This window comes from Felis catus, chromosome D2 (genome assembly GCF_018350175.1).
Source record: "Felis catus isolate Fca126 chromosome D2, F.catus_Fca126_mat1.0, whole genome shotgun sequence".
Taxonomy (NCBI): domain Eukaryota; kingdom Metazoa; phylum Chordata; class Mammalia; order Carnivora; family Felidae; genus Felis; species Felis catus.
The window spans coordinates 60326934-60343474 of record NC_058378.1 but is presented as its reverse complement, the minus strand read 5'-3'; the positions used below and the strand labels follow the sequence as shown (position 1 = coordinate 60343474).

General features: G+C 41.9%; 1 protein-coding gene across 3 annotated transcripts in view; it reads left to right on the top strand.

Annotated features, from left to right (window-relative positions):
• The window catches only part of ARMH3 (armadillo like helical domain containing 3), a 173485-nt gene that overhangs the window by 50796 nt on the left and 106148 nt on the right, over positions 1-16541 (top strand). For all 3 annotated transcript variants that reach the window (XM_003994351.6, XM_045040596.1, XM_045040597.1), the window contains one exon: positions 4149-4237. In XM_003994351.6, coding sequence (XP_003994400.1) covers positions 4149-4237 — 89 coding nt within the window. The remainder of the gene's footprint in view (positions 1-4148; positions 4238-16541) is intronic.

Sequence of the window (16541 nt, the reverse complement as noted above, 5' to 3'; positions counted from 1 at the left end):
TTTTTTTTTTTTTAATGCTGATTAGATTAGTGTTTGGCTCATTTTAGGTGTATCTCTGAACCTTAGTACCTTAGGGGTCAGATTTATTATACTACAACTTTATTTGTTACTTGATTATCTCATGTTCTAGTTTTAGGATATGCTATTTACTTTGTAGTTTATTATTATAGTTGTTGTTTTCTCATTTTCCAGGTAAGGAAACTTAGACTCCAGAGATGGAGTGCTTTGCTCAGGGTTATTCTGTTAGTAAGCACCACTGCCTTTTCCTGAAGCCAGCTTTTCTTACTGTAAATTCTAGGCTATTGCTATCCCTTCTCTGGTGTATTAGTTACCATTGCTGTGTACAAATGACCCCAAACCTAGTGGTTTAAAACAAATATTTGTTATCTCAGTATCTGTGGCTCAGGAATCCAGGAGCAGCTTAGCTGGGTAGTTTTGGCATAAGGTTTCTTACAAGGCTGCAAAGTGTTAGCTGGGCCTGTAGACATCCAAGACTCTAATGGGGCTTGAGAATTTGCTTCCAAGCTCACTTACATGGTTGGTGGCAAACCTCAGTTCCTTGCCATGTGGCCCTCTCAATAGGGTTGCTTGCCATGGCAGTTGGCCTCCCCCAACGCTAGTAATCCAAGAGAGAAGAGTCTAGGATGGAAGCCATAGTGTCTTTTATAACCTGATCTCAAATGACCCACCATTTCTATTGGGCACATAGACCAACTCTTTTACAGTGTGGGAAGGGACTACACAAGGATATGAATATGCCAGGAGGTGGGGACCACTGGGGCCATCTTGCAGGCCGACTACCATAGTCACACACCCAGTAAGTTGCATCACCAGGATTCAGACTCCAGTCTCTCCGACCCCAGAGACTGTACTCTTAACTACTACTGCGATAAGTGACAAAGGAAAGATTTGTACAGGGTGACTAATGCTGACTGGGGCATCAGAGAAGATAACAGAGAAGATTGCATTTGACCTGAGTCATGAAGAAACAGTGGGAGTTTTCTATGTGGAGGAGTCAGGGAGGGACACACCAAGCAGGGTACCAGCATGTTCAGAGGCTTGAAAGTGTGGCATGTTTGGAGAGTAGAAAGTAATTCAGGATGATTAGAGTGTAGAGTGCATGGAGGAAGCATAGGAGAGTAGAAAGATGGCTGCCTAAGTGGCTGATGGTGGACAGTTGAAAGTGGGATGACATAAGATTGGGTGTTCAGTATGTAGAATTACAGGTATGTAGCTGTCTACCCAAATCCTCACATCCCAGCCAATGACCCTGGTCTACATAAATATTTTAATTCCCTCCCTGCCCGCCTCCCCCCCCCCCCCCCCCCCCCCCGCCCCCATTTCTAACTTTTTTGGTATTGCCTTGCTTTCTCAGTTGCTTTTTTCACCTGTTCCCTAATTGAATGTCCTGAGGTTAGGGAAGATGGAGGAGATAATGAGGCATCAAGCTGACAGCGGCTGGGCAGAAGGTCACACCCTCAGGCTGAATCCACTTTCTTCATTACTACCCGTGGGCATATTTCCAGATCTCCCCACCCCCTCCTCCAGCCCTCTTCCCAGCTTTTGGCATTTGGAGCATCAAGTCCTTTTTAGGTGAACTTCTCTGCTCCCAGCTGGGCATCAGGCCAGGTTGCTGTTCTCACTTCTCATTATGTACTGCTTTTCAGCATCGTACAGCAGAGTGAGAAATTGAAAGCAAAATGAATTTCTACCATTTCAGATAAGTTTATAATCCTCCTGGTAAAATATGAAGAAATAGAGAGTGTGGAAAGCCTTAATACTCCAAACCAGAATCTGGGTCAAAAATGAAACAATTTCACATCTGTGTATGAATGCTGTAGGTGAAGTAATAATGGAGAAAGGTACTTATAAAAAAGGAGAGAGAGAGAGAGAGAAAAGGCAAGTCTTGCCTGGAGCAGTAGGAGGTGGGGAAACTTAACCAATTAATTTCATTCCTGACTGTATTTCTTGATTCTTGCTGCCACCCCCACTGCTGCCACAGGATTTGGGAGGGAGGAGAAGTAGTCTCTGAGGAGAATATGTTTCCTTTAAGCTTCTCTTACATGCAGGACTTTCTCAGTAAGAGATTCTCAAACCTGGGGGGAGGCTCTGGAAGAAAGTAGAGACGTCAGTGGACCCCACAAGAAGACTTCAGGCTAGAGTGGAACTGTCTCATGTTGAAACAGGAAACAAAATGCCCCAGAGAAGCAGTACATTTAGAGTAATTCAGCCAGTATTTTTAAGGCTGTAACAGTTGTGAAAATTTTCATTCTGCTTGGTAAATAGTGTAAGTTATTGAGACCACCAGGCTGGTGTTGTCACCTGTTGGGTGGCTGCAGAAGCAGGAGCAGAGCTCAGGAACAGTGTCATAGCCTTTGAACCAGAGGGTGGTGGCAGAAGTGGGGGCACAGGTAGTATCTCCCTGCTGCTCTGCAGGGGCTCCACGTTGGGTGGCATTGTGAACAGAGCCGAGGTTCAGGCTGTCCAGATCCCGGGCCATGTGAGAGGTGCTGGTGTGCAGGAATGTACTGTGCATGGTTGGTCCTTTCTCTGGCTGATTAATATTCCATTGTATGGATGTGTGACATCATTTTATTTATCCATTCATCAGTGGATAGACATTTGTGTTGTTTATATCTTTGGCTATTATGAATAATGCTACCACCAACATTCACTTACAAATTTTGTTTTTAAATGTTTATTTTGAGAGAGAGCATGTGCGTGTGCACACAAGCAGGTGAGGAGCAGAGAGAGAGAGAGAGAGAGAGAGAGAGAGAGAGAGAGAGAGAAGAGAATCCCAAGCAGACTCCACGCTCAGCACAGATCCTGACATAGGGCTCAATTCCACGACTGTGAGATCATGACCTGAGCTGAAATCAAGAGTTGGATGCTTAACCGACTGAGCCACCAAGTCAGCACTGCCCATCTTTCTTATTAGGGGCGTTATTATTTTTTCTTATCAATTTGTATAGACATACACATTAAGCATAGTAATGCTTTGGTATCTTTTGCTACAAGTATAATTTCCCATACGGTTTGGCTTTAATGTAATTTAAAAAATCACACAAGGTATTCATTTTTAGGAAGTAAATTTCATGAGTATTCAACTTTGTACTTTCCTCCATGGCTTTTTATGCTTTCAAAACCGTCCCCCAGTCAGAGATGAAAAAACATTTTTTGTTAGGTTTATAATGTTTATTTAAAAAAAAATGTTTTTTAACGTTTATTTATTTATTATTGAGAGACAGAGAGACACAGAGCGTGAGCAGGGGAGGGGTAGAGACGGGGGAGACACAGAATCTGAAGCAGGCTCCAGGCTCTGAGCTGTCAGCACAGAACCCGACGCTGGGCTCGAACTCACAAACTGCTAGATCATGACCTGAGCCAAAGTCGGTCGCTCAACCAATTGAGCCACCCAGGCGCCCCTAGGTTTATAATGTTTAAAAATGTCTTTCCTATTTGCTGCCTATTTGGAGGTACTCCCCCAAACATATATGTTATTGTGATGTGAGTAATATTGAATATTCCAGTGATGTAGAATTGTATCATCCAGTAGAAGTTTTAGTGATGATAGAAAAGTTCTGTATATTTGTGCTGTCCAGTGTTGTTGCCGCCAGCCTCATGTGGCTGTTGAGTGTTTGATAATGTGGTTAGTGCAAGTGAAGAATGAATTTTTAATTTAACTTTTAATGTAAATACAATTTAAGTTAATTATGAATTAAGCCAAAATTTAATTTAAAATTTAAAAACAAATTAAAATACTTCTGAAGACTTAAGGTCTTTAATTTTTTATTTTTGTATCCTGTGTTTGCAACATCAAACGGAGTGGTCTAATTCTGCTTCACTGATAAATGCTTTCCTCTGGGGAAAGATAACTTAAGGGAATGGTATCCATAATGCCTAATGAATGGCTGACCTATATGTGATTATAGCCCCCTTTTCCTAATGATAAAGGGAGTTAGCACAAGCACTGTGTGCGGGTGGCTGGGGGAGAACAGTTTAAAAGCTAAAGTGTCTTTCTTTGACATGGTACAAATTCATATCCAGCGTCTTTAGTGGCCTTAGCAAAGCTGTCTTGCCAAAGTAAAGGGTATCTGCGGTGAGTTGCATCAGACTCTTAGGCTTATCCCAGTTTTCCTCTGTTACAGACGCTGCATTCAGGTAGTACATAAACTACTTTGCTACCAGAAGAAGTGTAGAGTACGCCTGCATTACACCTGGCGGGAACTCTGGTCAGGTAACTTTCTATTCTGAATTCATCTTCTTTCTCTATATTTTTTATGAGCCTCTAGGGCTAGGCACAGATGAATTTTTTTTTTTAACTTTTTAGTTTGTTTAGGATGCTTCTAATCGAGACCTGGGAATGCCACATATCTGTTCCATACTTTCTCTCAAATTCCTTCTCCCCCATATTTTTTTTTATTAGCCAGTAGAAACAATTGAATATATCTGAGTTCTAATGATTCTTGCTTTGAGTAAGAGTGAGGTAGGAGGAGTCCGTACAAACTTGGATTCTCCCCCCATTCCATGTGGTAGCAGCATATGGACTATAGGGAGTCTTCTGTGTTTCCTCAAGATGAGTAATCTCAGGAGGAATGTCATAGGGAGAGGGGGCGGGGAGGGGGTGGAGAGATGGGGGGAATCCTGTTCTTTGTGTTACATCTGGCGTTATTACTGTTTACAGACAGTGTCATTTGTACCACTCCCCCTGTGCCAGAGACAAAAACAGCAAATTACAGTGTTTACTTTTGTCTTTGTATCCATTTGGTAGCCCAGTAAAGTCACAGCCACCCCTGCTGGCGGGAAGTGGTCCTTCTCTAAGGGTACAATTAATGCTGGCTTGCCACCCCTTTCTTTTGTGTAACTAAATTGGAGGTTTCAGGAAAGCAGAGGAGACATGCTCCCCGAGGCATTTGCTTGCTGATAGGTCCTGTGACTTTTGTGACCTGATGGTACAATAAAGTCTTTTTCAGATGATTACAGTGGATGAATGGTTGCCCCACCCATGAGAGCTTCTCTGTATTCTCAACAGAGGAGGGTGTGTTAGTGTCAGAGCCTTTATGAGAAACAGGCCAGTAACTCCACCCCCTCCCATGGAATTCATCTCACTTGTTGTGACACATGGTTTCCTCCCAACCCAATTTGGCTTTCTAAATTTAGTCCTCTATAATGGGAAGTAGAGATCTTTAATTAATGGATTAGCAAGTTCTTTGCAGTTATTGCCAATGGTGGTGAAGGGTGAACAGGAGAAAAACACTAAGTGGCAATAGTGGCATTTTCGTATTTTAGGAGAAAGGAGTATGATTGTGTGAAAGTTTGAGATTGAGGGAATATCAGACGGTCTAAAGAGATCAAAAGAGATTGAAATGACTAAAAGGCGGTAGAATCTCCTGGGTAGAAACCATTCTTTTTAATATACAGGAGTATGGTGGTTGCCTATAGGATAGTTATATGACTGTTAGGTTCTAAAAAGTTAGGTTTAAAGAGAAAACACAAAAATGATACAAATCTATGGATGTTGGTACAGTTGTAGGACTTACAACGAGTACAAATGGCTTATGTCTGTAACTGGGGTTAAATTAACCATTGTAACATTAACGAGTTGGTGGCAGTAGTTTTTGCCTGCTTTTGATTCTTTCCTGGTTTGATTTTCTCTTTTTCTGCTTTATTTTTTATCCTAGCCGTCCTGTCTCTGGTCCTTGGGATCTCTCTGGCTTTTCTTCCATCCTCATCACCTGTGGTCCTCTTCCTCATTGTTCGTTGCATTGCCTTTTCCATGTTGCCTTTTACTGTTCACCCTAGTCTGTCTCCCTGGGGCCCGGGGCCTTCCATTACTCTCTTTCCTCCACCTTGTATCCTGTCCTTTGTGCCACTGCTGTCATACATTCTACTTGTACAGATGTTGTAAACCCCAAAATACATTGCCATCCTCTTTGTTTAAAGAGGCAGTTATCAGGGCACCTGTGTGGCTCAGTCGGTTAAACGTCTGACTCTTAGTTTTGGCTCTGGCTCAAGTCATGATCTCATAGTTCGTGGGTCCGAGCCCGCATCAGGCTCTGTGCTGACACTGTGGAGCCTGATTGAGATACCCTGTCTCCCTCTCTCTGTGCCCTTCCCCCACTTGACTGTGCACTCTTTCTCTCAAAAGTAAATAAACAAACATTAAAAAAAGAGGCAGCTATCTTTTCAAGAAATTAAAAATGTCTTTTATACTTATCTTTTCTTGACCTTAGCATTTCCCCATTCTGGCTAGGAAATTGTGAGGCAGGAGACCACTTTTATTCTGTGTTGGTCAGTGACTTTAAGTCTTTGAGTACTTTGTCACGTGCAGCTCTGGTCCGAATTATGTGCTATCCCTGGACTGATTGATTGGCATTCTGTGGTCCTTGATAGGTTCAGAGGAGATGTTTATGAGGGTCATTGTAGTAATGCTTGGACGACTTCTTGTTCCTGAGGCCTAGGCACTTGTACTAGAGTTCTCTGCCAAATGAGGTTGGGTCCTTTTCCTATAGAGACTGGGTGAGCCTCCTGGAACCCTGGCTCCGTGTGTTCGTACACAGAGTGTACAGTGAGATGGAGAGCAGCAGGTGTTAAGGAAAGTTGCAAAATACTACACTAAATCTGAGGCATCAGAGCCCATAATAATGTATAATATTGCAATCAGTGAATATAAATGTGGCTGTGGTGGATCCACCCACTCCTTGGCTGGCAGTACCCCTCATATGTTGGTATGCCCATGCTTTACTCTTTCTTTGCCTTCTAGGTTTAGGTATTTGCTAGAGATGTTTGAACCTCACGCTGGAAAATATGCTGATGTGTATAGATGCTTGACATACATGTGCTGCAAACTTTAATTGAATTTTATTTGTAAGTAAAACTGATAAGACATGTTGTTAGATTGGACACACAGAAGCCGTTGGGTGTCTCGGAAGCAGTTGGCTAGGGCCCAAATGCCTTTTGTCGTTTGGAATGTGGGTGTGTAGTATCACTGTGCTTAAAATGGTGATTTTATCCCTATGCTGTTTGACTATAGTCAGTTGCTCTTTGTTATTGGGGAGGTGGCCAGAGGTCCCCTTCCAGATACCCATATGGAATTCCTAGGCTTGGTCTTGTTGACAAGAAGGCAGCTGTATTAGTTGGGGGTTTGATCCTGCCTGATATGTTGGTTTTGCATATATAAGCCCTGACCTACTCCGTGCTGCCATTATCTATTTATATGGTGCCTGTCACCATGGTATTTGAGTATGTGGGGAAATATATTTAGGCTAACTTCAAATAGAATAGGGAAAGGGATAAGTCCTGCCTCTCTCATTGCCCTCTTTTTAGCAATCACTATTTTTCCCTAAGTTACGGAAAGTTCAACAGCTCTTCCTTCTCTGACCTCTAGACTGCCTAGATCTCCTATTTTAGGTAAAAGATTAGGTCTTAAATCTATTCTCTGTAGGGATAGAAAACTAGGTTTTATGATCAGATTCTAGGAGATAGGTCTTTACCTTTGAGAATATAATGAAAAATGATCTTTGTGTCCAGAAAAATGCCCATTTGTACATATGTATTTTGCATATAATTTTAGAGAATTCATGGCCCCCCTGAAGCCATCCATGATCCTTTGCTAAGAATCTCTGTCTTGGGGTGCCTGAGTAGCTCAGTCAGTTAAGCAGCAGACTCTTGGTCATGATCTCACAGTTTGTGAGTGCGAGCCCTGCCTTGGGCTCTGCTTGGGATTCTCCCTCTCTCTCTGTCTCCCTACTCCCCCCCACCCCCAGCCGCTAGCACACTCCCTTTTCTCTCTCTCTCAAAATAAACAAACATTAAAAAAAAAAAAATCGAATCTCGGTCTTAATTTTAGGTTGCATGGCCTCCTAATTAATTCCGTTTTCATAGAACATCTTACTATCTGGTTTAATATTTTTCATTTACCGATCATACTGTATTCCTCCTGGGAACTTTACCTTTACAATCTCCTCTCTGAACTTCTTAGGCTAAAGAGCACATTGGTCACTATGTCTTAGTTTCTGTGTCTTCCTACAGCACTTTGGGTTTCTATTTTAGCATACTGTATTGTTTTGCTGTGTTTGCATAAGTCTGTATAATGATTTATTTAAATATCTTTCTTTCCTCTTAAAGTTCCTATAGTGCAAGGCCTGTGTTTTTATCATTGCTTTATCCTGAGCACACTACTTGGCTTATAATAGGCGTTCAGAAAACGTTTGAATGAATAAATAAATGGGTAAGTGGACATGTGGAATTTCCATAATTGATGAATCAACATTCTCTTAAAGTAGCATGGTGTTATGTCTCTGCCTGAAAACAACAACAACAATGATAACAATAATAGAACCCAGTAGGATGTTTGTTGTCATGTTTCTGTTGAGCTGATTTCATCACCTTTTTATTTGAATTGTTGATGTGACAGGGAGTGGTGGGTGATTTCACTTTCCTTTGTCTGTTTCTTCCTTACCTACAGATACATGGATTGCTTTTAACTAAGTAAAAATGGAAACTTTGTTGGTTTCTAAGCCATTAACCAAAGAATGAGCAGAATGTTTAGAGAGAAGCATGCAGTTGTTAGAGAGGAAAAGACCTGAACAAAGCTTCATGGGTGGAGTCAGCTTTTTTCACTTCCTCTGCAGGCAGACAGGGCAATGGGGAGGCAGTCTGCATTTAAACAGTGTAGCTTTCCATAGTCCTAAAACATGGGTCGATTTAAAGGCAGATTTATACTGACATTTTATACTCGACATTTATCTATGGATCACAGTCCTTCTTACCCTTTCACTTTGCCACATCCCTGGTGATGTCATTATTTTTATCACCATTTGTTGGGGAAGGGAGTGGAGGTGTAGAAGGGTAAGTGCCTTGCTAAGGATCATGGAACCAGATACTAAGCAGAGTCATGATTAGAACTTAGAGTTCCTGACTCCTATGCTCAGACGCAGATCACTAGGCAACATTTGCCTCCCTGCAGGAAGAAAGGCCCCTAAAGCCCCCAAAACAATCTGTTCAGCTTCACTGTGCTAAATAGCATCCAGAGCATTCACAGCTTTGTGAAAAAGAGAGAAATTGTACATGGCCTGACCTTTTAGATACCTACTGGGAGATATGGAAAACCCAGAGAGTGTCACAGCTTTGTGGATCCAGCTGGCTTTCTCATCGCTGGCAGAAGCCTGTGACTTCATGGTTAGGTATACCTTGAGACTGGGAATTGAGAGGCTTTTGTTGGAAGCTTGTTATATTGTAGGTGTTGTCATACAGGACTGAAAATTTTCAAGAGAAAGACTGACCTGAGCCTTAGGTAGATCTGTGCATTCTTGTATAAGTATAACTTTGACAGCTTGTCAGCCCTTCCTGATTTGGGGAAACTATCCTTTGAACTTTTAATTATCAGCTTTTTTTTTTCTTGTTTAGTTTCTTTTTTAAACTTTCAATTTAAAAAAATTTTTAATTTTGATATAATTATAGAGTCAGGAAGTTGCAAAAATAGTATAGCGAGTTCTCGCACCCTTCACCCAGCTTCCTCCAATGGTGACATCTTATATAACTCTACAATATTGCCTCTTTTAGATTTGAAGAAGGTGTAGGGAGGAGGGAAGGACAAGCAGTAAACAGCTAGAGTAGATGGGAAGAGGAATTTTGGCAGCTGCTGTTGCTATTTTGTTTTTAAAATTGCTTTTTAAATTGTTCTTCCTCTTTCCCCCAAATTTTCTCTGATGTAGGAGAAGATGTTACAAGATGTATTCTAGGCTTGATGTGCCTAATTAAGAGTGTTCTAGCTTCCATGTGCAAAAAGATGGAGGCTTCTTTCTTCTGTGGATAATCAATTCCTCTTAGAATGTTTTAATACAGGGTCATTAGAACGCATTTTTCTGTTTCCATAATTTGGTTACGAAAGATTCTGTACAGCAGCGTAGAAAGCCCCAGGACTGAAAAAGAATGCCAGGAAACTCTTTTTTTCCTTCAAATCACCACATTTGGCTAAATCTGAAATTTATACTATTTTGACTCTTTCTTTCATCCCCTCAGAAACTTGGCAGAAGCAAAAGATAAGAATTTCTAACAGGTTTAGCCTGTTAGAGGGAGAAAAAGATTCCCACCAGAAAGCCCCTAAAAAGAGTGAGAAATCTCTGTTCTTTTCTCTGCACATGAAGTCACTTCCTATCCAGAGAAATGTCAACTCTTACAGGCCCATTAGCATCTTGTCAACTAAAAGAGACAGAGGAAGGAGTAGCTGTGCTTTTGTTGCCTTGCCTGTACTAGTTCTAAAGGAACATATCATTTGGTTTCATGAGGTGCCATTGTTTCTAGAACTCCAGTGAGCAGGATAGGTCTGTGACTGGTTTCTGTCATTTTGGCAGGTAAAGTTCTTGGTTCCACATCACATGCCCCCACTGAGACACGGTCTCACTGACTATTAGATTTCTTAAAGGGTGATGATTTTGGCTACCTTTCAGCTAGGCAGTGCTGGAAAAAATAAGCAGGTGGTATAGGGCCCTAGAAGGCAGTGGCTTCTGAGCAAGGTTACAGGCGGCTGCACAGGAATGAGGTAGATGGGATCCTGCATTTCCCAGAGTCTGAGTTCCATCTGGGAACTTTCACCTAAGGGCTCATTTTCATGGTAAAGAAGAGGGTGTGTGGTAACTGGAAGAATTGCAGTGTCCCCAAGTAAATGGAGACTTGGAGATAGTTGAGAACCTTATTTTCCCTTCTAAGCAGACTACGCACTTCAACAGCAAGGAAAATATAAGATAGAACCTAATTTCCACTTCCAGAAAAGATTTGTAGGGGTGCCTGGCTGGCTTAGTCAGAAGAGCATGCCACTCTTGATCTCGGGGTCACAAGTGTGGAGATCTCGGGGTCATGAGTGTAGAGCTTACTTAAATAAAAGTTTAAAAAAATGATAAAGAGAGGATTTGTTCTTTTTTCCAGTTCATCTGGAGGACTGTGGAGTCTTCAGCTGTGCAGCCTATTGATGTACTTTTTTTTTCTTATTGTGGTAAAGTCACATAATGCTTACCATCTTAACTTTTTAAATGTACAGTTCAGTGATGCTAAATGTTCACATTGTTGTGCAGCCATCACCACCATCTATTCCCATAACTCTTTTCATCTTGTAAAACGAAAACTCTATGCCTATTAGACCAGAACTCTCCATTCTTTCCTTTGCCAGCCCCTGGCAACCAGCGTTCTACTTTCTGTCTTTATGATTTTGATTACACTAAGCACCCCAACTAAGTGAAATCCTACAGTGTTTGTCTTTTTGTGAGTGGCTTATTTCACTTACTATAATGTCCTCAGGTTTAAGGAATCAGATTCTCCCTCAGACTTGGCATTTTTGGTTGTTACTATTTTTGTTTATTATTTTTATTTTTATTTTTGTAGGTTGCTTCTGCCCAGGATCAGCCCGAGTATAAACGTTATGTCTTCTTCACTCTCTTCTGAGACTTTTCTTGGGCATGTGCAGTCACTTTTTAATTTTCCCTGTATATGCAGTTGTTTTACTTTTTTAAGTTTATTTATTTATTTTGAGAGAGTGAGCGAGAGAGAGCATAAGCGGGGGAGGAGCAGGGAGAGAGGGAGTGAGAGAATCCCAGTCAGGCTACATGCTGAGCCTGATATGGGGCTCAGTCCCCTGAACCAAACCGTGAGATCATGACCTGAGCTGAAATCAAGAGTTGGACACTCAACTGACTGAGTCCCCCATGTGCCCCTATGTGATTGTTTTTGAATGTTCTAGTCTTTAATGTCTGGCTCCCAAAAGGAGAAAGACAAAGAAATGAAGGTGGAGAAAAAAGGGGCACTTGGCCCTTTAAATCTTGTGGATGTAGTTTATCTGCATGGGACAGGGCTTGCCCATCAGTGAGGGGAGGTACAACAATAATGGCTGCCTGCTTTCTCTGCATCTCTGTAATCAGAAACAACAATCAGCTATCAGAGCACAGATCCCCAGTATTTGGAGGACAGGGTCCTTTTTGCCCACCTTAGCTCCTATAGACTGCTGCAGGACCAAGTGCATAGCTGCTTGCCACATGGCTGGTGGGGAGCAAGTGGGGGATGGACAGTTGCTTCTGTGCTAAGAGCTCAGATTGCCCAAAATTAACCAAAACTTACCATCCAGGTCTTCCCCAGAAGTTGCCAACTTCTACCAGACTTCAGAGTTCCACAGTAGTTAACATCAGACAAATTCTGCTACTGCAGTTACTGTCTAGGTAGGGAGAGAGTTTCCTGGTACTTTCTACTGTGCTGTCTTCCCAGAGTCCTCCCACTGGATATACTAACTTTTGTGTTCTGTTCACCTGGAGAGGCTCATAATGCACAACCAAAGCCATTTCATTCTCTTGTTTGATTCATTGGTCTCTTTTAGTGAGGTGCTTGGGTTTGCAGCCAGACAGATGCCAATATTCTGAGAGGCCACCTGGTGTATCTTAAAATTATTCTGTTGGTAGGTATTGGCTTCTAAGTCCTTCCGGTGCCACTTTGCTCATTGACAGTGAGCCTGCTGATTCTTGGCAGTGTCCTTGGGTAATCGGTGATTTTGTCCAGAGATGGTGGAATTGGCTAAAGTTTATAGTGCCTCTGGGGTTTTGGAGGCATTGGCTTGTTACACTAGTGCTATTTCTAGCCTGTCCTTGGAGTTCCTCTGCCTTTCTTCTAAGCAAGTGAGATGCTAATATTGCTCTTTTATCAGTCACTGTGAAATTACCCATTTCCCCAAAGGAACCTGGTTTGATTTGGATCTGTGGAGTCTCATCCTAACTCCAGGCCAGGCCAGAAAATAAGGGCCTCGTTGAGTCTTGTCTTTGCTTTCTATCTCTTTTTTTTTTCATAGTATGTTTAAGCTATTCAAATGGGCAGAGAGCTCTCTGACCTGATTCTTTTGAGACATTTATTTGTACTCTGCTAGAGGCTCTCTGTCTCCTTCCTGTTTTTAATATTATTTAAATCTCATTCACTTGGTTTTGTGATTAAACCTCTCCTCTGCTTCTCTGAGGCAGGCATATGAGCTACCACTTAATTGTGTCTTCCTGTAGTTGGCTTGTTCTCTGCACCTGGTTTACCTTAATGTGGGGGACAGGTTGTAGTCCTGGAGAAGTTCCCGTATCCATTATTCATTCTACTCTTCTACATGACAACACAGTTTGCTGCTACTCTCTCCTTGAATTCAAAGCAGTTTAGGGAAAAATCTGGGCAAGTCCTCATTATGTGGGGTACATTAATGTTAGGAGCAGCTCTGCAAACCAGGTTCCTTGTGGGGTGGGAGAGGCCTGTGTGCAGTGGCAGGATTCTCCGGTGGATAGTCCCAGAACCTGTACACTCTCCTATATTCCACATGTGTCCCATACAGAAGTCAGAACTTCAGTGCACTGTTGCCATACTTGATGCACAAGACTCCCCAAGGGAGGGAGCTTGGGCCAAAACTAAGTGTGAGACTGACAGGCCCCTCTAGTAGAGTTAAAAGAGGCAGCAGTTGCAGCCAATTTGTAGTTCCTGAAAAAGAGCCCAGAAACAAAGTTTTCAAAGTGCCTGGTGGAAAAGACTTTCCAATGAAGAAACAAGTGTGTATGGAGCACCCATTTCCCTACAGCTAAAACATATAGGATGTGTAATATAATACCTCAAGTATTTCACTGACATAACTTCTCTATTTTTCCACTCTGTGTAGGTTAAGAGTTTTTGGAGCCAGGTATCTGGATCCTCCTTTTGTAGTGTTAGCAAAGATTAGGAGTCTAATCCAGGATTCCTGAGGATTTCCTAGAATATTATTGGTACTTAAGTGCATTGGTAGCTTTGATTGTGAACTTTGATCATTATTCTGGAGACTGCCATAGTGTTATCTTGAAGGCTACTCAGGATTCATTTTGACTTGTCATTCCTGCCCAAGAGTCCATGGTTCTCTGTTGATTGTGTATATTTGGCTCTTTTTCTTTAACCCATCAAAGAGGAAACATCTTTGCATGCTTGGCTGGGTACTCCATACTATATATATGTATTGTGATGTAAAGTGTAGCTGGTCCCTTATGCTGAGTACATAGAAAGTTTTGATGGGTGTTTGTAGGGCTCATGCTTGTGTTGGTGGAAAGAAAAACATTGACCTTTTATTTGCTTTTAATTAGTAAAACATACATAACATAAAATTTACCATTTTCAAGTGTATGATTCAGTGGCATTAAGTACATTCACATCATTGTTGCAAACATCTCCACCTTCCATCTCCAGAATTTTTTTCATCTTCCCAAACTGAAACTCTCTGTACCCATTAAATAATAACTCTGTATTTCTCCCTCCCCCACTCCTGGCAACCACCATTCTACCTTCTGTCTCCGTAAATTGCCCAACCTGGGTACCTCATATAAATTGAATCATTTAGTATTTATCTTTTTGTGACTGACTTTTTTCACTTTGCATTCAAAAGCTGTGCCCTTCTGTTTTGTGGGGATGAGCAGCCATTGCTCTTCAAATGGGCAAAACTATTTACACAGTGTTGAGTTATTATAACGTGGGCCCTTCTTCTTTGGAAATATCTTAGACTAAGGGTCAAGTCTTTGGTAAGGAAGAGTGGTGTAGTCTCTTCTCCCCCTTCAAAAACTATTTATTTAAAAAATGGAAACATGGGGGCACCTGGGTGACTCAGTTGGTTGAGTATCTGACTCTTGGTTTCAGCTCAGGTCATGATCTCATGGTTCACGGGTTCAAGCCCCATGTTGGGCTCTGCGCTGACAGCACGGAGCCTGCTTGGGATTCTGTCTTCCTCTCTTTCTGCCCCTCCCCTGCTGTCCCTCTCTCTCTCAAAATAAATAAATAAAAACCTTAAAAAGATGGAAACATGATAAACTAAAAGGTTAGATTTTTTTTAAGTACATCCTTCCCCTCTTATCTCCACAATGACTACAACATGTACTTGATACCAAACTCTTACAAAGACTAATTAACAACGCTATGTTTATACAACCAACCCCTCATCTTTTATAGTTATCTTAACTCTTCTCTCTATGTACTGCTACTTCTGTGACTGTCTGTGGAACAGTTTGGCTGGTCATGTGCCCAGACGACACCAAGTAGACAAGTGGATAGATATAAAGGGCAGTTTTCTAAAAATATGTGTATGTGTGTGAAGAGTGGTGAACCAGGAGCCAGCCAGCATGAGCTCTGTGCTACTTATGTGTTGGCACTGAGATCCCGAGTGCCAGTTCTCTACTGTCCTTGAACCTGTCCCTGGCTGACATCAAGCTATTCTCTTCTTTGGTCTGCAGTTAAATCCTGTGCATAACTCTATACCATAACAGCTTATGAATAAGCCTGGCTGCTAATTATTTATACCAGTGTTTTTGTTTTGTTTCTGTTCTGATTTTGCATAAAGAAAGGGGATCTTGGCTCCCTTTAAAATCCAGATCCAATCACATTCCATGTTCAGTATTTAATTTTAAAGGGGGCAGAGCTGAGTGAGGAGTGAGGGGTATAGGCACAGTTTTAGTTGACAGTTAGTGATGTTTCTCCCTTTCCTCTCTCTCTTTCTCCTTCCCCTTCCGTCCCCCTGCATGCTGGCTTCCTTCCTTCTTTCCGTCTTTCCGTTTCTTTCTTTCTTTCTTTCTTTCTTTCTTTCTTTCTTTCTTTCTTTCTTTCTTTCTTTCTTTCTTTCTTTCTTTCTTTTTCAAGATACTACAAAGGAAGCAGAAACAGAGAAGAGGGGATAGAGGTGTGTGAGAGGTGAGCTGTAGAGAACAATGAGAGCAGATACAGAGGTCCTGCTAAGGCGTTTGATGCTGAGAGAAGCTGCTTGGGAGTCTTAGTGTTGCAAATGGACAGTAGAGAGGTAATAATGAGGTATTAAACACCTGCACTCTAATAAGTAGCTCAGGACCAAGAGAAAAAGTGGACCAAAAATGTGAAAATAACCTGGAATAGCGAGTAGGTAGAGAAAGTTATAAACTAGAGTCTAGAGAAGTGTTGGGAACAGTGTAGTCAGCAAATCTAAGCACACCATTTATAGGTAAGTGTCTTTTCCTTTAACATAAAACTCCATTTGGAGTCTATTTAATCCACCTTTATTTAATTTTAATGGAATGGCAGAAAGAACACTAAACCGCAGACCAGGTTTTAGTCCCAGCTTAGTCACCAGCTCTTTGGGGTGGGTGGGGAGGGGAGGAAGTGTTTTCTTATCCAAAAACAAGGGAACTGGATTCATGATCTCCAGGGTCCTTTCTAGTTCCCAAAAATCAACTATATTGAAAGCTCACAGGGGCGCCTGGGCGGCTCAGTCGGTTAAGCGTCCAACTTCAGCTCAGGTCATGATCCCACAGTCTGTGAGTTCGAGCCCCACGTCAGGCTCTGGGCTGACAGCTTGGGAGTCTGGAGCCTGCTTCAGATTCTGTGTCTCCCTCTCTCTCTGCCCCTCCCCTGCTCATGCTCTGTCTCTCTCTGTCTCAAAAATAAATAAAAACATTAAAAAAAAAAAAAAAGAAACCTCACAGACTTAGAACTCCCACCACATCAGGTCAGAGGATAGCACACCATGTGTGTGTTGTAGGGGACACCACACAGTTGAC